The 22,956-nt window shown below is 32.2% G+C and overlaps 3 protein-coding genes across 3 annotated transcripts; 1 reads left to right on the plus strand and 2 right to left on the minus strand.

Moving 5' to 3' along the window:
- The first annotated feature begins 3,459 nt into the window (after nt 1-3,459).
- On the plus strand, nt 3,460-4,987 carry LOC111199241 (probable BOI-related E3 ubiquitin-protein ligase 3). The gene is made up of 3 exons (XM_022688806.2): nt 3,460-3,749; nt 3,837-4,251; nt 4,338-4,987. The coding sequence occupies exons 1-3, from the start codon at nt 3,703-3,705 to the stop codon at nt 4,851-4,853; spliced, it is 978 nt and encodes a 325-aa protein (XP_022544527.1). The 5' UTR covers nt 3,460-3,702; the 3' UTR covers nt 4,854-4,987.
- Nucleotides 4,988-11,325: 6,338 nt separating this feature from the next.
- LOC106377489 (transcription factor JUNGBRUNNEN 1) lies at nt 11,326-13,266 on the minus strand. The gene is made up of 3 exons (XM_013817735.3): nt 12,875-13,266; nt 12,217-12,530; nt 11,326-11,875 (listed from the first exon to the last, which is right to left on the minus strand). The coding sequence occupies exons 1-3, from the start codon at nt 13,089-13,091 to the stop codon at nt 11,483-11,485; spliced, it is 924 nt and encodes a 307-aa protein (XP_013673189.1). The 5' UTR covers nt 13,092-13,266; the 3' UTR covers nt 11,326-11,482.
- A 207-nt stretch (nt 13,267-13,473) lies between these two features.
- Nucleotides 13,474-19,735, minus strand: LOC106375087 (scopoletin 8-hydroxylase). The gene is given in 5 exon segments (XM_013814986.3): nt 13,474-17,659; nt 17,662-17,724; nt 17,834-18,158; nt 18,431-18,672; nt 18,852-19,735. Coding segments are annotated over 5 exon segments (1,176 nt in total). The 5' UTR covers nt 19,215-19,735; the 3' UTR covers nt 13,474-17,476.
- Nucleotides 19,736-22,956: the final 3,221 nt, after the last annotated feature.

Consider the following 22,956-nt stretch of genomic DNA (forward strand, 5'->3'; position numbering starts at 1 on the left):
GAAAAACCGGGGAGGGTGAAGAAGCTTATGTAAAATTATGTAATTAAAATGGTAAAATGGTGAGTATGATGAGGTGAATCAAAAAAAAATTGTTGTACAAAGTATGGTGCTTTCTTCATCCACTAAAACGATTTAAAATAAAATATATATTCACATAAATAAGTCAATATTTGTTGTTTTTTTTTTGATAAGATATTAAGATTATCATTTTCTGAAAGTTTACACTGTTGTTTTTAAACAATTTATTACAACAAGAAAACAAAAACAACCAACAACAACTCAAGGTAAAAAAAGCCTTAAGGAAGTTTTATACAAGAAAGATAAAAAGAAAGAAGAACTTGCCGGGTAATAGAAAAGACGGTCACGTATCATACGGTCGAGAGAGGCAAGGATGACTGATGAAGGTGAGGAGACAACTATGAACACACGAGCATTACGCTCTTTCCACAGCAGGTAGATGGCTGACTCAAAGTAGAGCTTGATGACTGGAGTAGCATGCACATCTGCGTTAACGCGAGGTTGATTGATCCAGGCTGCAACAGAGTATAGATCAGCCGGAGGAGAAATTCAACTTCAGCAGCAAAAGGCTCCAATATCAAGTGAGAGAAAGAGCACTCAAAGAAGAGATGATGGTGAGTCTCTATTTCCAGATTATAAAGGACGCACGTTCCTTGAACCAAATAGTCTTGTGCCAATAATTGTTGCTGATAGTGCTTATCTTCTTTTCTGACATTAGTATCTATATTTTTTAGTAAACTAATCCAAAGAGATTAATTTGTGGACCTAACCAAACGAGGATTATAATGTTTACTTTGGAAAAAGTAATAGGTTGAATGATAGATGGTGTGCGTGCTTTTTCACATGGAAATCTGCACATATATTAAAATTGTAAGATTTGAATCATAGAGAAAATATAGTGTATATGACTAAAGTTGGTCTATTCTGAAACTAAAGATGGCTAAAATTCTTCTTTGTCAAAATGCATAGATGTGAATCTTATATGAATGTTATAGCAGTGTAATAAACTCCGTGTGAGAAGAAGAAATGTTATATAAATGAAAACAAAAATTATGATTTTTTTTATGCCTATAGGCTCTTCGCAATTTGAAGAAGAAAGAACATATTGTGTGAAAATCTTTGGCTCTGTCAAATTTTATCATGTTGTTTATAAAACGGTTATTATTTGATTCATGTAATTTTTTCAGTGCTGATTTAAAAGCCCAAAAAACCCATCGGTACTGACTTTTTGATATTTTTTCTTTGATTTGAATTTAAAAAGAGATAAAACTTTCGTTAAGTTATGTAAACTCAGAATAAGTATTTAGCTTTAGAAAGCATTTACATGTTTCAAACTTATAATATATACATATATAATGTTTAAAATTATGCATATAAAACCTGTGTAAAATGTGCCTGAATATGTTTCTCTTCTTTAATGTGTTAATCATACTATATAATATTATTTTAAATTTTCAAAAAGTTTATGTCACATACAAAAAACCATCAAGAAAAATGAAAAATTATAAACATATAAATTTAAATTAAGAAAAACTAACATTGGAAAAACAAGAAGTTAATATAAAAGAAAAAAAAACGATAAATAATAATATAAATAAAATAAATTTATAAGGCGCGGAAAAATCTCTATAGTTATTAAATACAACATTATTTGTAATATAGTGTATGAACTTTAACAAAAAATATTAAAGACACGAAGTAAGAAAAAAACTAAATCACTATTTTTTCAATGGAAATTAAAATAATGAGTATGACTGGTAACCATCGCAAGAACATTAAGAATGAATAAGAAAATAATGAATATGAATAAAATTTTGGGAATGATGAGAAATGATGGGTTTTAATCAAAATTAACAAGAAATAATTTTGTATTATAATTCTCTACAAAAAAAAAGAATGAAAAGGAGCGAAGATGCACAGCTATACCTCATAAATGGTAATTTTTATAAGGAATGTTAAGGAATGTTGTGTTCTTCTCCTCATTCTCTTGGTCACCAGTCACCCCCAATAAGGTTATATCGAATTAGAAATAATTTATATTTTCAATTTGTGATATTAGTACAAGATTTTAGAATGTTTTTACTGGAAATGAAAAAGTAATAAGAAAATAATGTTTTTGGATCATAGTTTTGGACTAAAATATATTAAAAACTCCCCTAACTGATATACAAAAATATATTTTGGATAATCCCATACAATTTTAGATAGTAAAAAAATTGTAAATTTTACTCGATTCTAATTCAATTTTTATAACATATTAGTAATATAATGTAAGAAATATTAAATTAAATGTTATTTGAATAAACCCGGGCATAACCCGGGCAAAATCTCTAGTGTGGCAGAGTAACAGACAAAACAGTATTAAAAATTAAAAAAAACACAAACAAAATTAGAAAAAGAGGTAAAGAAGCAGCGGTGGGTACACCGTACCTTTCTCAACGGCTGCTTTTTATTTTCTTTTATTTATCAAAATTTCTCTTTAAGCTAAAATTAAAATAAAACTGAGAATAATGCCAAGCTGGCACCTCACACGTGCCCATGCGACCCTAGTATCCCGGCAACTCCATCACACGTGGACCACAGATCCCACACTTTAACATTTGTCATTTTGACACGTGGCATTGTCAGTGCCGTCTGTATTGTATCTAGTCCTCTGCCTCATTTACGGATTCGCCCCGTTGGAATCTAACGGACCTGTCCAAGTCTGTCCCAACGGATAAGGCATTCTTCAAATTTTTGTTGGCGTCTTCCGTTTTTTAAATAAATAACTTTTTTTGTTCAGAAATTCTGAGCCTTGGCGTTTCAAATTCATGCATGCATGGCAGTTATTTTGTAGTTTTATTAAACATAAAATGAGTAATTTCCCAATCTACTACAACGAATTAATGGCATTTTTTCTTGGGGTTAAATGATACTGGGATGTTTCAAAAATAAAATTGAGATCTGATCTAACATACAATGATCGTTTGTTTGAAAACGATACGAATAATTTAAGAGGGTCACAAGATGCACAACTCTTGTCACATGAGCCACCCCTTTTGATGTACCACAATTTTGGCGTTTATACATTATGCACACATTGGCATTTACGTATGTATTCACACACTACATACAATGAATCTTCCACGGTTTCTTACACCAAACACTTTTGTTACCAATATAGATTTACTTGCTGTCAGTTTTGACCAGTAATATGAAGAAAAAAAACGACAAGAGTTAGGCGAAACAAGAGAGAAACAACAATTTATAGTAAAAATAAAAAAAATAAAAGAACGTAAATGAGGTAGATATACAAATTTTACAGATGTCGTTGTCAAATCTTATTTTTTCTAATTAAGAAACTTCTTTAATGGTGACTGGTCAGCCGGATAACCGAAGAATCCTCATGCTTAATGTTTTTCTTTTGCCTTTAATAATAAACAATGCTATCTAGAAAACAACAAAACCACAATTAGAAAATAAATAAATAAAAAACACATCACATCTTCCTCTCTGTTCTCTATAAATTAGCAGACAAGGGTGGTGTTGGTTTCTGCTTTGATATTTGTTTTTTAGTTTTCCCCTCTCTGTGAAACCGTATATTAAAACCCTTCACAACCTCCCATTACTTCTTCCACCACCATCTTTCACGTTTTTAAACGCTCCCTTCTGAATCGCCCATTTAATAGCTTTGAACCAGTTTCGATGGCCGTTGAAGCACACCATCTTAATCCTTTATTTTCTTCCAACAGGTACGTGTTCTTCTCATTCTCTCCTCTTTGTTATTTTCTACGTTTTTTTCCAACAAAACCTAACGTTACGGCTGGTTTTCTTTACAGAGAAATGATGTATCCCGTTGAAGCGAACGGTTTAGTCTACACAAACCAGATCAGATACAACACTCTTCCAGCGGCGACGATGCCGTTTAACCCTACCATGGAATGTCAAACTTCTACGTTTAATCCCGTTTACAACACATCACCGGTTGATTTTTTGGTTCACCAGTCCATGAAACCAACGATCCACTCCGTTGATAGTTCTGTCACATACAACAGCGACAATAATAATGGCAACAACGTTAATTATCTTCCTCCGGTGTCGTCTTTGAGAAAACGCCCCAGAGAAGAATCGGTTGTTGAAAACCCTATGCCAAGCCAGAAACGTTGCACCGATCCTCTCATGTTCCTAGGACAAGACTTGTCTTCTAACGTCCAACATCACAACTTAGATATCGACCGCTTGATCTCTAATCATGTAAGTGTTATTATTAAACATTTTTTATAACATAATTTTTTTGCTGGTTCATATCGACTGATGATGTTTGACAATATTTTTATCAGGTCGAGATAATGAGAATGGGGATTGAAGAGAAGAGAAAAGAACAAGGTAGGAAGATAATGGAAGCTATTGAGCAAGGGTTGATGAAGACACTTAGAGCCAAAGATGAAGAGATCAATCACATAGGCAAACTAAACCTCTTTCTCGAAGAGAAGGTTAAGTCTCTCACTGTAGAGAATCAGTTATGGCGTGACATGGCACAATCTAATGAAGCCACCGTAAACTCCCTACGGTCCAATCTCCAACAAGTCCTCGCCGCAGTGGAACGTAACCGCTGGGAGGAGCCTACAACTGCTGATGACGCGCAGTCTTGTTGCGGAAGCAGCGACGAGGGTGATAGTACGATGATGCGCACGGTTTCAAGTACGATGTGTAGAAGCTGTGGGAAAGGAGAAGCTAGTGTGTTACTGTTACCATGCAGACACATGTGTCTATGCAGTGTGTGTGGTTCTTCGATTAACACTTGTCCAATCTGTAAATCTCCAAAGAACGCTAGTCTTCATGTTAATCTTTCCTAACAATACTCGGTAGATTGTAAATGTCCTAAAATAGTAAATAGTTGAAACAGTATTAAAAAATCGTGGTTTTTAAAACTGTACCAATAGTGATGATGATGGAACACGAATCTTTGACATATGTGTCAGTTCTTTAATGTAGAAGGGGGTTCACGAGGGTCATCCTGTTGCTGAAAATCGTGGGTTAGGTTTATACCCACTTTCCAATGTCATATTGCGCCAAAAAAAGTGTCAAGTTTCGTGGTTCAACTACTAGTCTTTCTCCCATATATCAACGTCACTTTTCATGAGATGGGTTTTCACTAGCATATACTTTTGTTGAAACGTTACAAGTCTTTGTGTTTTTCTAGAAATTTTATTATTATTCGATACAAAAAGTAAAAGTGAGTGGTCGAAATCGTGGGTTATGCGTGACAGACCAGTAAACTAAAAGCAAAGATAAAATAAAAAGCCATTTCAACTTTTTCCTCTATACTCGAGAGAACTGATGCATAAAGAGACTGAAGGAGTGGGTCAAGTGCAAGTTAGCCAGTGGTAGATTTTAAGCGCAGGTTAGAAAAGAAACAAAAGTTTGACTAGCCGTTACGAAATCGCATTAAACTGACGTGGAAGACGCGCGCAAATGTCGCTGTGACAAAGAGTGGGTCCAATGTTGAGTAGTTTCCAACTTATCCTGTTTATATTAATATAATAACATTTCTCATTAATATAACATTTCTCGAGGGCAAAAAATAAATAAACGAGAATTGTAAAATCATAAAAGGTAAAGAGAGAGTTCCACCAAAACCTCTATTATCTAATGATTTTAATTAGGAGTTTTATTCTTGGCTTTGGTTATATTTCATCAAGTATGTGACAAAAGCATATTTTATATTTGGACCAAAAATATTCGAAATACTCGTGAAAAGGAAACGAAGTCGTATATATTAATCTTTTGGAGTTATATATTCGTACGGGAGTGAAAACTTAAATGCTGGTAAGATAGGGTTAAAAGAGTTTTGGATTATAACGTAGTTTAACGTGTTAAAAAGGTTACATGAACTGATAGATTGGCTTATGGAAAGAAGAAAATTCTTATAGAATTAAAGAATCGATGTGCGTGAATAACAAGCTTGTGTTGTCCCTTTCATATCAAATGAACGCATTTCAAATTTTCAATAAATAAATAAAAACGGTATATATTTAAGTATTTGACTGCCTCCATTACACCCAACATAATCACCACATCCTCTTCGTATTTAAATACCCTATTTGTTTGTTATATATACTATTGAAATGTCAATATGTGTTGCAGTCAATAATTCAATGCTGTGTTTACATGCTATCATGCAATCAACCACGCATCATTAAGTGAACTAGCTATTATATGGACTTCGAAGTTTGGCTGAGATTAATATAATGTAATTAATTTAACGTTGATGAGTTCACACGCACGTAAATGTACAGATGTAAAACTAGAGCGAGGTTTCGAGGAACCACGTACTAGTTTTAGTTATTTGAAGCATGTGAAATGTAGTTGGCTCACGTTCTCTTTTCACGCTACTTTTTAAATATTTTCTTTTAGTTTTCTAATTTTTAATGCAGAGTTTTCTAATACGAATATATAAACGAATACTGAAACATTTATGTCACTAGAAAGAGATCGTATAAAATTCACCGCTAGAATAGCACTTTCATTGATTAGGTCGTATATATAGTACATATAATTCTAGCACGACTCTGAAACTTATTTGTGAAATGGTCCCGGGCTGAATCATCAACATTCACGTTATTATTGCCGTCTCTTCACGCTGTTTTTGTATTTTTGTGACATTATTAACTTGTCTGCTATTAACACGATACAGACGTTTGCGATTTTGATCATCAAGTCACGTCAAACAAATACTCCTCAATATTTTTTCCTTAACTTTAAAATCGAACGAGTAGTTTTTTTCCTTTCTTCTAAAACAACCAAAGATCACATAAAAAAGTTCTGATAGTTGCCATAAGGCTATGTATGCGACACACACACACATACGCAACTACGCACCAGCTTCAGGAACAATAATCTTTATTAATACTAGATTATGTAATAGTACGATACTGGGTGTAACATAGTAAGCTTGCGAATCGGTAACTGAAAGGACACTGTCGGTAGAAAAATAAATTATTTTATTTAGGTAACAAATCTTAAAAGTGGAGTCCACAAAGAAAAAGACAAAACTCGGCATTTAAAAACTTTTTGAAACATTAAACATTACACAAACACATCAACATCGCACCGCCGGGCCAAGCTTTATTTTTCCTATTATTTAATTTTTATTAATTTAAATTTAAATGCGGGCCGCTTTGGGCCCACTCCTGGGACCGTTTCCCTTTATTTCCCCTTCTCCAACACGTGAATCTGATTCCATGCTTGGAACTTTCCTCAACTTCCATTTTAAATATCAAAGAAAACTCTCCTATCTTACACGTTACTATTTTAATCCATCAGTTAATCAGATATTTATGTATATAATACAGTTCAAAGTATCGTATGCTTGCAGGTGACATGCTGATATGTTAAAATTTCACGCAATAATATTAAAGTTATCTGAATTTAAAATCTTTATTGGATGTGCTTAGAACCGACTTTTACATTTTCTTTTATTATCAGTTTTGAAAATTATATCGGCATGGAAGAGCTTAACCTTTTATAGGTTGTGTGTTATGTGTGTCGTCACCTTTACCATCTGATATAGTACATCATTGAACAATGGAATTTTTCTTTTTTTCTTTCTCAAATACATAAAAGTCAATAGAATACAATAATTCTGGTGACACATTACACACTCTAAATAATATAGTAGTCAGGAATAGTATTAAAGAAAATTAGTTAGATTTCCGAGTGGGGTCACAACCTAAAGTTTATCATTTTTTGGAATTTCTCATTCTTCTAGGTTTTCTTTTTTTAATGGAAATGATATAAGTCATCTTTAACTTTCAATGTACTTAGATGAATGAACATGATTCACCTTTTTATATTATAAGCAGTAGTAATGTATTCCACTACTTGGTTTTGAATATTATCTATGAAAAAGAAGAAGAAATTTCCACGGCAAAGACGGCATTAGAAAAGTTATACAAATTAATATCATCATGATCATTTCGAAATTGATTGATTTGTGGGTCGGTTTTCATTTGTTCTGTAGCCTAACCTCGAACAATCAACGTCCCTACTTTATTAGTTTATATAATTATATTACAGAAAAATCAAATATGCTTTTAGACAGAAACTTTGGATGAGACCTCATATTCATAAATGGTGTACCATGTCAAGTTGTCAACCATGGACCAACGATGATATCGATGCCCTCCTTTCTTTATCTTTTCTTCTTTCTCACAAATCCTTGGCAAATATTCTACTTTTCATACCAAAATGGAACCCAACTTTCGGTTTCTATCTAAGTCGTCCATACTCTGTGATGCAGTTAATAAATTAGTTAGTTGTGATTAAAGATGACTGTTTATTTCACTTGAAATTGTTGCATATTCATGTATGTGATTGTGCTTTTTACAAGTATCAATCAAATCCTAACCGGAGGGGTGTTATCAAACCAAACCTTATTTCACATAGGCCCAAGAGCTAGTAAACTAAAAGTAATCAAAACTTTAAAAGAATACCTTAAGTAAGATTGTAAAATGTGAAACAAAACTATAAAGAATTAGATTTGATAAAAAAAAACTAAAGATTTAGTAACACAGAGAAAAATAGGAGAGGTGATTAGAGAGATAAAAAGGGGAACATGATCCTCATTTCTAAACTTTATATTGTTCCCTACTTTGTGATGTGGGAGTTTAGTTGACAAGTATAGTATATATAATTCGTATCAATTTGCAAAAGCCACATTATAATACAATTTCTTAATGTGTCATCTTCGTCAGGTCTTGGATCTATCAAACAATAGCAATTATATACATTGTAGTGACAGATCTAACTGTGCTTTTGATTGGACAACAAAAAGATGCAGTTAAATAAGAGGTGTGAGAGGATATCAAGGGTTTAAAGTAAAAGGAGTAGCCTATACCACTATTGCCCAGTTGCCCTAATCCTTTTTCTGATTTGATTTTGGCAAAATTAATTTTGTACATACGCAAGTATCATCCTCTCTAATAGCACAAAAAAAAAAAAACAAAACATCATGTGGTTAGATGAAAGACATAATTAGAAGTTTATGTTTCTATCCAAGACAAAAAACATTATATGGTTAAGACATGACACTGATATATTTGATAGGAACAAGACATGAACATTTACGGGTAAAGACTGTACTTTCGTATGGATGAATAGAGGTGAGAAAATAGTTTGGTTGTTGTCCACATTAGGAACCAACCACTCGAAAAAAATCTAACCATTAATATCATGCATAGTTCTTTAGTGGGGGCAAGGTGTAAGTATCACAATTCACACACAATATGAAATTTCAATGTCGATCTACAGAAAATGGAGCTTAGAATCCAAACAATTATTATGTCCCTTTTCGTACGCATGTGAATTTAGAAACAAGAGCAAAGCAATGCAATGATGGTATGACGAAGAATAAATTCACAAGATAGATAATTAGAGTAAAGCTAAAGAAAAAAGTGATGGAAAAAACAAGATGTTCGTCGGCTACTTTGTCAAAGGGAGAAAAATAGTAAAAAGACAGGCTTGAGGTCGAAGATGAGTCCACACTAAATTAAAAATAAGCAAGATATCATACATATCCTATACACATGGAATATTCTTTAATTGTTTATTAAAACAAAATCACGAAGATCACTATTGATTATGATGATTTATGCGATTAAGATTCCAATAAGAGTTTAGTTTATTTATTATATGATGATGATGGTGATTAATAGTGGTGCAAGCAAGGAAGATGAATGGTGTGAAGTGATGGATGAATGGTGTTCTTAGTGTCCAGCAGGCCATGACAACAACAAAACACGATTACTTAATTGAATCAAGAAAGCAAATATGGACCCCATCTACCACAAAGACGGACCATAAAGATTGAGTCCCTACAAAATCAAGATGCCTGAGTTGGATGATTGTGACACACTTTATTTCATCTGTAGGATCCAATCAATAGTGTGTATCACCATTATAATATTAACATGTTACAGGTGAGTGGAAAACTAGTGCTTCGAACTTAGCTAGGCAATGTGATAAACTTGCAATTTTAATAACATGTATTGCGGATGGATTTCATAAAATCCAAAGTGTCGCATATCTTTATTACCTTCCACTAAGTGGTGGAGGCGATGACATGTTCCAGTTCAGCTGGAAAGATTGGTTTACCCAAGTCTTTTCGTTTGTAAGAGAAAAAGAAGAAGATAGAAAAGAATATGGGGCAATCAAACATACTAACAATAACTCCAACAACTTAATAATTAGACATCCATATGGTTCGTTTCAAGCCCATTGAACAAAGTGCATCGAGCATGAACGAATACTATACATCGCAAGTTGAGACAGAAACTAATGGTCTACCTGTAAAACCTTACTCAAACAGCCCAAGAAAAAAAACAAAAAGGATATCATTATTGAAAGAATCTCATCAAATTAAGTTCTGAAACGGAGAATATTCATCAAGGAAAGAGTAAAGCCAAAACTAAACCGGGCCAGATAACTCTAGATTGAAACTAACCATAAAGAGTCTTAAGAGGGAGGTAAAGTAATTGAGAGTATCTTTAGATCCAGGTTGTTGGACCCAATTTCGGTCAGTACACTAATGGGCCGCGATCAAAGATATGGGCCATAAAGAACTGAATCCCATAGCAAGCAATCGAGTTCGAAGACGAAGAACTTGAGGTCCCGGAGATCGCGGAGCAGTCCCAAAAATCGCAAAGCAATTACGAAGATCAAGAGACCGACTCGATATATATAAAGGAAGGAGAACGGACATGAAGTTGAAAACCCTAAAGAGAGCTACACACATACATCGACCTTGTTTTCATCCCAATCTTAGGTCATTTCTTTACCGATCTCATTTGTATCATTCAATCTAGTTCAATTCATTGTATTCGATCTTATTCATCAATAAAGTCCATTTTTACCTATTGAAAACTGTTTACATCGTTGTGTTCTAAAGATATTGTTGTCTACATCATTTGTTTTCTTTAGATCAAACTTCCGATCACTATAGTTTTGTATCTCCTAGCCATTTCTAAATGAAATGAATTCACATTTTGACAAAAGAAAAGACATTCAACGTACGAACAATTATATATGTATCGCTCATAGTTTTGTCTTCAAAAGATTTATTGTTACCAAGAGCGTAAAAGGATAATGTGCGTCAAATTATATAGGAGAAACGGAGAATATATAAATATATATATTTTATTTTTTTGAATGAACAGCTATTGAAAGTTTACAAAAAAATAACAAAAAACAATAGCTATTGGATAATGATGGTGCTGCCCAGGATCGAAACGGAGAATATTATTATATGGATCAATATGGGTACGTATATATATAATCATGGAAGTTCATATACACAATAAGATACATATAATATGTATATAACAGAAAACTGATGATCACTGATCAGTGTATCGTCCCTTGCAACATCCAACAAAAGGTCCAAGTTCTATACTAGTAATCAACTTATCAGGTTAATTCAAGACACCTAACTAAGAAAAGAAGGGCCGAAAGCAAATTCCACAACAGATCGTAACTCGTCCCAGTTCTCGTAGGTTATATCGTGAATGTTGTCGTTTGAGAAATGTGGAACCGTACTATCGACTTGTGTTGTAATAGTTGTGTCCACTGGAATGGGCTGGTGTTGATGGGGCGTTTGGCGAAGCTGGAAAACGTTCCTCTCATAGTTCTCTTTGCGTTCCATAACGTTGATATTATTGGTACTACTACTACTCTCATTGTCACCAAAACTGATATAAGCTTCTTGATACTTAGATTGTTGCGGCTTCATGCGTTTCCCACCTGCTAACTCTCTCCAGTCCGGAGTGTATTTTCTACTAGACACATTTCTCTTGAATATCCGGCACAACGTCCACACTTCCTGCAATCAGATATCATATGAATCAATTAGGGACGTCCTGACATCTCTGTGACCTAAAATAATTATGGTAGAAAAGCTGAATGATTGATACATATATGTATGTTTTGAATAGTTTAGAGGCAAGATAATGCATACATATTAAGACAAAATTTGAGGGCTAAGAAGAATATTTCATTTGGCTGTCCCCCGGTCCTAGAATCAATCATGAGCATTGTGATTTTTTTTTTTAATAATAGGAAGATTCCACACCGAAGTTCATAACTATTTGATGTGCTTAAAACGTGTAGCCAACCATAATGTATATGATCATGCATTCATTGTTGAGTAGGTTACAAACTTACAGCGTGTAGCAAGGAAGAAGGAGTAGGGTTAAGGAGAGTGGAGCCACCAGGGATGGTGTCATTGGCTGTTGGGAGGCGAAACTCGTGCATCATCCAATCTGTCTTGCTTCCTTTCCCGGCGCTTCCAAGATAATAAACGAGTGTCTTCTTTAGACCAATCACGGCTTTGCTGGAGCCATCGGAATAGACAGGCTTATCGATTCCTGTGGCTTTCCAAAAACCGGAACCAGTCACTCGGTTCGGTCTTATGCTGTTTCTGTACTTCCTTCCTCTCCTGCAGAAGAAGTAGCTCTCCTTCTCCGTATTCCTTGAGCCTTCAAACAAACACACCTTTAGTAAGCCGCTTATAACTAGATTTTTATGTGTTAAATTTTATTACGCAAAGGTGCATGAGAGGCGAATGCCGAGTGAAACTATACTGGGTGCACTAAAGAGAAATTTTCATTAACTATTATATTAATTCATGTAATTTTACATAGAAAAGTACGAAAAAAATCAGTAGGTGCATGGGCACCCAGTCCTCCCTCTTTGGCTTAGACACTAAGTCTTTCCTTTTCTTTTGTAATGAGAATAAACACTAAATATATTTGGTATACGCATGCAAGTTACATGGTTTGGAGTACAAGAAACGAGAGAGAGTGTGAGCGAAAAAACTTACGAGGAAGATCCCATGGATCGAATTTATAGATATCAATTTGGCTGATTATCTCATCTATCTTGCTGGATTTCTTGAGGAATACTTTCTTAGAGAGATAAAAACCTACAAGCTCTTCATCGGTCGGATGAAACCTAAACCCTGGAAGTTTTAACACTTGTTTCTCTTCTTCTTCTTGTTCTTCCCTTCTTGTGTCCCATGATCCCATCGCCTCATCCATGCCTTTAGTTTACTGTTTTATTGTTTGGCTTTTAGGACTCTTACATTAGAATCTTCTTGAGATTGTATAAAGAGAACATGTGTCGTGTGTGTTCATTTATATGAAAAAGATCGATATGGTCAAGTCCTTCCTGTTGACTTGTTAATCCCTTCTTAATCAATTATCGGACCCAGTAAAAGTCTTTTGAGCATGAGATTTTAGAATTAGTCTTTTTCGCTACCTAATATGACGCTTTGACCCTTCGTTCACTAGAGGCCAAGAAGGATGCCAAGGAGAGGACTGACTTTTGATCACACTGATTTAATTGTTTTATGTTCTCTATTCCAACATTATCTGACGAGGATTCAAACAAACATTAAATTCCTTCTAGGCTCATCATTACTGTTTGCATATTATATTCTCGGCCAAGACGAAATTATCATCATGACTTTTGAGGCATAATTTCTACTTCGTGCTCGCAAAGGTGAGATTTGTTGTATGCTTTTGATCCGAAACTTTTAACTTGGACAGATGAACAAAAGAAAAAGAGAAACATGAGGATTTAGTTCTTTCAATTTTCTATTCTGTAATTTCTACGAAATTGACAATGTCCAAGCCACCTAATGAAGACCGAATATTACCACTCAGCTCCATTCTCACTTCTCCAAAAGATTTTAACTGGTTATTGTTTCAACTTAAGTTTACATATCAAGCAATTGTTATCTCTTCTTAAGACGAAAAGGTAACTATTTGACTTAGTTTAACAAATAGTTAGTTCTCATTTCTATTTCAATATTTAGAATAGTTCTATGGAAATATCTTATAGTATATCAAAGTTATAAAATAGCAAACTTAATAAATCGGAAAAAGTGATCATCTGAGAACTTCTATTCTGATTTGTATTATCCAGGAATTTTTATGTTCTTACTATTACAAATTAGAATGATTAAGTTTCCACCAAAAAACCTTGTTGGATATTTTCCCACTACGAAAAAAAATCATGGAAGCCACAATTTTAACAAATAACAATTATACTGTATTTGAATTGGTCAAAATTATTCTTTTTATTCTCATTCTAAAAAATACTACTTTCAAAGTTTTCTATCCGATTTTTCATGTTTCGATCTTATGCTCTACAATTAGACATATATCTCAACATTTAACTATTTAAATTAAACACTTAACAAAGTCCTAACTATAAACAAACTAACGGTAAACAGAATAAAATCTAAAGAATTTTCAAAAGTCTTGATATAAACAATAAGTTTTCGACCAAAATAATAAATGATAATATCTTCAATCTAGCTCATACGATGATAGGTTAGATGATTTGTGTTTTTTTTGTCACATGCACTGGTGGTGATAACTTATAGGTGTGAGTTAACTATCAGCAAACCGCGAGGCTACTAAATCTCTCGATAGGAGAAGTCTGCTTAATCAAAGCTATGGAAATATTGTCAAGTAAAGACTTAAAAAGTGGTGGAATGACACTGTAATGCTATTTCTCCTGTTGTAAATAATGCTCCCATAATTATTATTCTCTAAAACAGAAATTTCCAATGCACTGAAGAGTTTCCCATTAATACGTCGCTCATTGACAAAACTCATTAGAGAAAAAGATATTCAAGATAATGTTGGTTCTGACTTTTTTGCCCAAAACTGTACAACATCTTTAGAAATGCTTTTACCTTTAGTTACTTTTATTGGAGTGTATAAAGATTTAAATTTAAGTACTAAAGTAATTTTGATGTAAAAGAGAAGTAGGGAACCATAAAAATAGCAGCCAGTATAATAATTGTTACATAAATTAAGATCATAAGACACCATTCAAATTTGGAATGAACATAATTTTCCCTATTTATTTGTTTGTTAAAATTTGTAGAGTCAATTCGTTGCGGCTGGTCAAGTCAAGAATAATTCACCCAGAGTCATCAATGGTTGACCCCAAGTTGTTCAGGTTGGACATCTTCTCCATCTACTGTAAACCATATTTAGTTTATCATTTATAAGATGCTTAGAACGTCAAAAAATGTTATCGTGGAAAAGTAAACCAGAACATACATATAAATTGAGTATATATAAAGTTATACCTTAAGAGTTTGTCCCACTCTCATAAATGCTCTAAAATTTAAGAAGCATTGAAATTTGTAACTGAGAATACGTGCCATGGGACGCCAAACAAGAGGGAGAAAAAAAAATGCGAGTGCGACGAATCGATGATGTAAGAATACGATGATCAATCTAGTATAGATTTTTCTTTATTCGGAGAAAGATCCGAGGCAATTGGTATAATCATGATGGCTCGTTGATTAAATCTGATCGTGGACTGACTTTGAAAAGACAAAATTACATTGCACTACTTTCGTCTTAAACTGTTTCGTGTATAAATTAAAATTTTCAAAATGGTTGTAGCAGAAATTAATATGATTTGCGGTTAGCTAATACTCCTATGATACAAATACAGTTGGTAATGGTATTGTCCGTACATAATAAACGTTATGATCATACATAACAGTTGTGTAAGATATGCGTGTAAGAAAGCTAATCTTTTGATAGTATATTCTTGGGAACCCTATATTCTTATCTAAACACGTCATTTATCATAGATTTACTTGAATTCGAGTTAACGAGTTTTAATTGACCTTAAGTGAAAAAATCATATACTCTCTTAAAAACAAATGATATTTTATAGAAGGAAGCAATGGCACGAGCTTTGAAAATCTGAAAACGTCCAACGTCACAATGTTTTGAAGTACGTTAATTAAACACAGGGCCGGCTTACAAGGGGACAAGCGGTACGATCACCCCGGGTCCGAGTTCGTGTCCCCGTGTAATGATAAATAAGAGGTCCAATTTTTTATAGATCTATATTTCTATATAAAAAAAAATTATAATACAATAAATAAAATTGAAAAAGGCCCAAAAGTATTTGATATGTATATAGTTTTATTTTTATTACAAAATATACAAAATATTATTGATTAGATATGTATATAGTTTTATTTTTATTACAAAATATACAAAATATTATTGATTAAAATTTAAAAATATTTTAAACATTATCTCTATATAAATTTTAGAGAGTAATTTTTTTTTTTTTGCTCAAGGGCCCCTAACAGTGTTGAGCCGGTCCTGATTAAACAGACACGTTTCACGATCACGTCACAACTAGAAATGTTAAGAATTCTCACGCTTATGTCATATGGACTTTCTTCAAAATTGTCGCATTTTAAAACGGTATTCGTTTCCTTCTTTTATAGTCAACAAAACAATTGTGTGCGACCTAGACCCGAGGATACGTCTAAACTCAAAATCTCGTATGCCATGAAAACGAAATGATAAACTGAAACAAAAATTTCAAATTAATAGGAAAAAAAATGAGTCTCGTTATATAAATTGGAAATCCTTACAGAACCTGGCGAAAAGAAAATCATTACAGTGAAAATCATTAGTTCCGTCATACTAGCATTTTGAAATATGTATAGGGATGTTAACATAGATAATTATCCATGGGTTTACCCAAACCCACTAATAATAGGTTGGGTCTTTATACGTCTAAAACTAATTGGGTCAACCATGGGTAAAAATTTTAAAATCCATATTTATGTTGGATAAATACAAAAGAGTAATGGTGTACTCATGGGTTTTCAATTATATTATTATATTTTTTCAATTTTAATTAAATTATATAAAATTTACAAAACCGTTTTTTCCATCAGAAACAAAAAATAAAAAATTTCACCAAAATAAAAAAAAATTATTTTTTCGTTAAAACCGTAAAAATAAATACTTACCAAAACCAAAAAATGAATTTTTCTATCCAAACTGACTGCCAAAACCGTAAAAGCGAGTTTTCTCGCAAAAATCAGAAAATCCCACCAAAACCACAAAATAACTTTTTCCGCCAAAAACTGTAGAAATGAATTTTCCCGTCAAAAATACAAAAACTAGATTTCCAGCCAAAACCGCAAAAACAAGTTTTCGCGTCAATACCAGAAAGATGAGTTTTTCCGCAAACTGCAAAAATAAGTTTTTTTTCCTTCAAAACCACAAAAAACAAATTTACCGACCAAATTGGGTTATTTTCTGGGTTTTTCAACCCGGATGTTTTTGGGTTTTCGCGGATTGGGTATAAACTGGGTTGGACTATTTGTGGATTGGGCCGCTACGTTAACATCCCTGTATGTATTGGTTTAGAAAACTCAACCAGCATCCTAACATGCGTGTAAATTTCATAAAGTTGCACCACGTACGTGTTATTGAGTGCACACGAAGAAGGCATTTTCCTTTATTGGGATCGAACAAACATAAAGAAAACAAAAAAATAATTGTGGTTAATCCTTATAAAAAAAGAATTGTGGTTAATTTGGCACATAGACACTACACTGATAGAAGTGGTAATAGTATCAATCGGCACGAGCAAAGTCGAGAGATTTCTTGCCATCGTGTGGTTGGCTGAAGAAGTTGTTCATGTAGTCTTGAAATAACACCTCTTTGTAACGAGCCACCCCGTCACGTTCCACCACTTCGGGCAATGGACCAATCTTCTCCGAGGGAGTAGGTGCCGTGAAAATAGGCACAGAGAGTCTCTCGATCCGATGTTTGTGGTTCGAACCCTATGCTCCGCACTTTTATACTTCCCATTGCTTAGAATCTGTTGATAAAATTTTATATAGTGCCTTACTAAAGTATTCTAAGTAGAGACGAATCTAACATTCTATATAAATAAATATAACTTAAGGTGTTTTTTAAGTATGGGAAACCTGCAAAGTATCGCCAACATTGATGACTAAGGCTCCATTGAGAGGAGGGATCTCAGCCCAGTCACCGTTGTCTGGTTTAACGTAGAGACCACCAATGCTATCTTGTAATAAAACAGTTAACATTCCCATGTCGGAGTGACGACCGACGCCTATAGTGAGCTCGGGGCTGGGACATGTTGGGTAGTAGTTCATGTTGACCATTTTGGTCCCCACCAAACTGTTCATTCTCTCTTCTTCTAGTATCACTCCTACATCCTCCATCAAAACTTCAACTATTCTTTTCACCATTGCCATTGATGATTTTAGGAAATCAAGTGCCACCTCTCTGTCACACATAACACATATACGCATTAGCAATGATAGAATATAGCTTACTTGCTATTTTAGTTCAAACTAGCATGCTCTACTTTTATAACACAAATTGATGTATTTATAACAACTGGAACATGAAAATGTGACCGAGTTTGCTCGGCAACAAAGTTTTCTTTATCCATTCTTCGAAAGTGTATTTATGTACTTGCTTATGATCATATTTTAATAGATTAAATAGAAATCACTCTATTTTTATTAGAAAATGCGTATAAGTTTTTATTTTACCTGCATTGTAGAGGCCAGTGTTGAAGAGCCTCGTCGTCATTGGTGTAAAGCATGCTCACATAATCTTTCCACTCAATGGCCTTCTCCTTCTCTGGTACGAAGCTCGTCCCGTACTTAACTAGCTTGCTTGGACTCACTTCTTTTAGGTAAACCGCTTTGTTCTCAGGAGGTTGTTCGAAAAACTCATGAGCTGACATTTTCAGCAATTCAAGCAGCTCTACCGAAACACCATGGTTCACCACCTGCCATTTGCATTTAATCTTTAAATTATAATCTTCTCTTACTAAACATGCAATTAGTAACCGGGTCAAATTTACATATTCACGCAATATATGACTCATTTCTTTAGTTTTGGTTAATTATATCGCAAAAGAAAATGGCTTACATCAACCTAAAATGATGTGTGTCTGCCATTACTCACCTGGAAGAAGCCAAGCGTCTCAGCAGCTTCAACGATTTGTTTGGCCACCTCCGTGTGGCATGGACCGTCTATCTGGGAAAGATCTATTGGCTGGACAGCTTCACACGTTTGGCCGTTTGGGGTCGCTATTCGCTCAGAGAGCGGTTGGACAAAAGGCTGTGGAACACAAGACATACCAGAGTCTATCAGACCCTTCACGCCATTACCTTCTTTGACCACGAAGTTGAACAATGTGTCTCGGTCCTCGTAATTGGCAGCCATTGTCTCTATGTTCTTCTTTTGAAAATGAATGTTGAGAGGTCCTAACAATGAGACGGTGTATATATACCGACTAAATGTATGGAGATCAGTACTTGGGATCATGTTTTAAATGTAGTTCATACTATGGCTATGAATGTACAGCAGGGGAAACGCAGGAGAGATGCAGGAGAATTAAAAATGCAGAGAGAACTGCAATTTATACCCATTCACAAATAAAATTGCAGAACAAAAAGAAATAATAAAAAATTAATGTACTGCATCCAGACCAAAATTGTGTTGCTTTTTTGTACTGCAACTAAAACAGGGAGGAGGAAGGCTGTCGATATGCAGTTGTCCAATAGGCTTTGTAGATTTTTTTTTTTTTGAAAAGAGCTTTCTAAGATTTTTTTTGTCAAAAGCATTTGCAACTTTTTTTTGTTAACGTTATAAAGATTCAAACAAGCATTTGCAACTTTATTAAATCTATTATCTATAAATAGTATAAGATTTTATTTCTTTTGATTTAAAACAAATTAAAATTTTTACTTATTCTCTAAATATATATTATAACACATACATGCATTTTATGGCTAGAGGGAGTGGATGATAGGCAGGTGACCTACGGTTGTGTAGCATTTTTTTTTTTTTTTCTTTTTTTTTAGTCTATTATCTATAAGTGATATAATAATTTATTTATTTTGATTAAATTAAATTAAATCTATATTCGGTAATACTAAGTAAAAAGTTCACTTGTTCTCTAAAGATATATTATAACATATGCATGTATTTTCATATTTTATTTAATTAATTTTTTATTTTAATAAAAGCAATATTTTTATATTATTTTTAATTAATTATTTTATATTTTTAATTGTTTCATATATCTACATCAACTAAAAATAATTCAAAAATCTAAAGTATGCTTTTAGATAGTTTTTTTTTTCAGCACGCTTTTAGTTAGGTTTTCAACGAATTATAAATAATAATGATTAATTTACAGTTTAAAATTAATAATATTTAATAAATTGTACAATTCAGAATTTTTTTTAATATTTTGGATAAAAACTATTCGAGTAATTCGGTCCTCTAGGATATTTTAGATAATTTAAAATACTTTAGGAAAAATATTCGAGTATTTTGAACTTTTTTCTATAGTTCGGTGTAAAGTAATATGTTTAGAATATTTGGTATTTCTAATACTAAATATTATAATTATTTTGGTTCGGTTTCATTTTTTTGGCTAAGAAATACAGGAACCATTCGGTTATTTTTGAAATTTAGTTTTGGGTTTGTTATTTCGGTTTGGTTCTGGTTCGGTTCTCTGTTCTCAGTTTTTATACACATGCTTAATTAATTCTATAGTTGAAACAACTGGTAATAAAGAACCGAAAACTTAAATAAAAATACAAAAAATAAGAGCAAAACAAGAATACTCTTTATAATTTTTGTAATTGTGATAAATTTTCATGTAATTTACAATTTTACTATATTTATTAGAATGATGATATTTTTGTCAAATTATATTTATTACTTATTTATAATAAATTGTACTTTGTTGAGATATTTAACTTTTATTGAAAAATTCAATATGTATTTAATTACGATAATTTATTAAAGGGCAATTGTCAATAATAGTACCTTTTGAAGTTTATGTCTCAAAAATAGCACTAGAAGGAGAAAGTCACAAAAATGACATTCATTAAAGGGTAAAATATCTCTAATACCATTGGTTTGAAATTAAATAAACAAATAAAAATAAATAAATAAAAATAAAAATAAAAATAATAAAAATAAAAGAAATTTTTTTTATAGTTTCAGATTATATGTTTTCAGATTCGAAATTTTTATATTTTTTTTTTTGAAATTTTTTTTTTGAAATTTGTTTTTATTTTTTTTTCAAATTTTCTTTTTATAATTTAAAAATACTTTTTAAAACTGTTTTAAAAATTTTTATTTTTATTTTTTATTTTTTATAAAATTTTAAACCTAATTCCAAAACCCCACCCCTTAACTCTAAACCCTAAGGTTTGGATTAATTAACCCAAGAGGTATAAGTGTATATTTACCTCTTTAATGAAACCTATTTTTGTGAATTTGAGCCTTGAGTGCTACTTTGGGAACAAAAACTTGGTTTGGTGTTATCCTAGTCTTTTTCTCTTTATTAAATTAGTTTGATCTGCATTTGTTCTGCTTGATCTGCATGATCTGCATTTGTTCTGCATGATCTGCATGTTGTGTTTGATCTGCGTTTATTTGATCTGCGTTCCATTAGAAGCCTATTAGTTACAGTGTGGGATCACGCTATAATCACTTGGGTACTCCCCCAGAACTGATAGTTGATTTGACTAATCACAGGCGTGTATAGTGCCAATTTTTTTAGCAATGCTTAGAAAATCGTGCTGGATACTAACTATAGTACATGAGCCACGCCTCTCTTCAGCTTAACATCTTCCCAATCAAGTAGCTAATCTATTATGGACCTAAAACTAAAAGCCCATTAACGTCGAACAGTTTCAATTAAATTAGAAGCCCAGGCGGATGCCTATGTTCTCAAATTCAAATTCTCGTATGTATCATATTGTTCTTTTTTTACCTTAAACTGTCATTTTCTTTACTAACATTGCATGTTTCATTAAAAACAATCAAGTAATATTAATAACACATCTATATTAGGTCATTTTTTCGGATCCAGCCCACATCAGATCTCTCTTGGGCCATTTGGTTCGATTAAGAAATCATATTCAATTCTCACATTTTTTTTCTTTGGGCCATTGAAGTCAAGTTCAAATAATTTCTTTTCAACTATTCTTAATTATTATTTTTTTATTAATATAATTTAAGCATTCATAAAAAAATTGAATTTTTTCATTGAAAAGTATAAATCTTTATTAAAAGTATATAATTTTTTTTATTAAAATATTAACCACATAATAAAATTAATTTATCAAAGTTATACCAACTTAATTCATTAAAGAAATAAAGTTTAATTTTTTAAACATAAATAGTCACTTAAAATAAAATACGATAAATAAAGATAAAAAGTTTATGTCTTTTATAAAATAAAACACAAATATATGAAAATATAACATTTACTAAATATTTGTCAATTGAAAAAAAAAAATAAACCCGCGCTTTCAAAGCACGGGTAAAAATCTAGTCTATACTATTAAAATAGAAGTCATGACTCAATTCATGTGCGATTTTCTAATTTGGACCACGCTTAAAAAATTCTGTAAATTATTTTTTTGTATAAATAGTTGAAATATTTGACTTATTCTAAAACAAACAAATCAAATAGATATTCTTACATTTTCTCTGAAATTGTAATCTGAATAAAAATCTTTTCATATTTTTTTAAAAATATAATATATATTTCATTTTTCATTAAAATAAAATTTTTAATATTTAATTAATTTCGTTTTTATTTAAAATAAATGTAGATTTTATTTTTCACTTAAACAAAAAATTTAAATGTTTAGTTAATTTCGTGTTAATTTAAAAATAAAATGTATATTTCATTTTAACTAAAAAAACTTTTTAAATATCTAATTAATTTTGTAACTATAACTAATCTCATGTACACTTTTTATTAAACTTCCGATATTTATTTAATATGATAATTTTCAATTAAATTTTTGATTTTTAATCAATAAGGTTTTTCAGTTTTGAATTTTGTATCACATGATTTAAGATATGCTATCACTGAAAATTTAAAACAAATAAATTAAATTGCTGCATCTGAACTATAAAATTGTTGTGTTTCAAAATGTTATATTAAAAAATTAATAATATGATAAATATTGTAATAATCATGTAAAACAAATTATTATGTGTATAAAAATAAAAGTAATCACCCACACAGTTG

The sequence above is a fragment of the Brassica napus genome, chromosome A1 (genome assembly GCF_020379485.1).
Source record: "Brassica napus cultivar Da-Ae chromosome A1, Da-Ae, whole genome shotgun sequence".
Taxonomy (NCBI): Eukaryota; Viridiplantae; Streptophyta; class Magnoliopsida; order Brassicales; family Brassicaceae; genus Brassica; species Brassica napus.

Bases quoted from the DNA above. Each gene is read 5' to 3' on its own strand.
- LOC111199241 (XM_022688806.2), top strand. From the start codon at position 3,703: ATGGCCGTTGAAGCACACCATCTTAATCCTTTATTTTCTTCCAACAG. The intron at 3,750-3,836 runs GTACGTGTTCTT...TTTTCTTTACAG, and splicing joins CCTTTATTTTCTTCCAACAG to AGAAATGATGTATCCCGTTG. The intron at 4,252-4,337 runs GTAAGTGTTATT...TATTTTTATCAG, and splicing joins ACCGCTTGATCTCTAATCAT to GTCGAGATAATGAGAATGGG.
- LOC106377489 (XM_013817735.3), bottom strand. From the start codon at position 13,091: ATGGATGAGGCGATGGGATCATGGGACACAAGAAGGGAAGAACAAGAA. The intron at 12,531-12,874 runs GTAAGTTTTTTC...GTTTGTTTGAAG, and splicing joins CGATCCATGGGATCTTCCTC to GCTCAAGGAATACGGAGAAG. The intron at 11,876-12,216 runs GTAAGTTTGTAA...ATCTGATTGCAG, and splicing joins CTTCTTCCTTGCTACACGCT to GAAGTGTGGACGTTGTGCCG.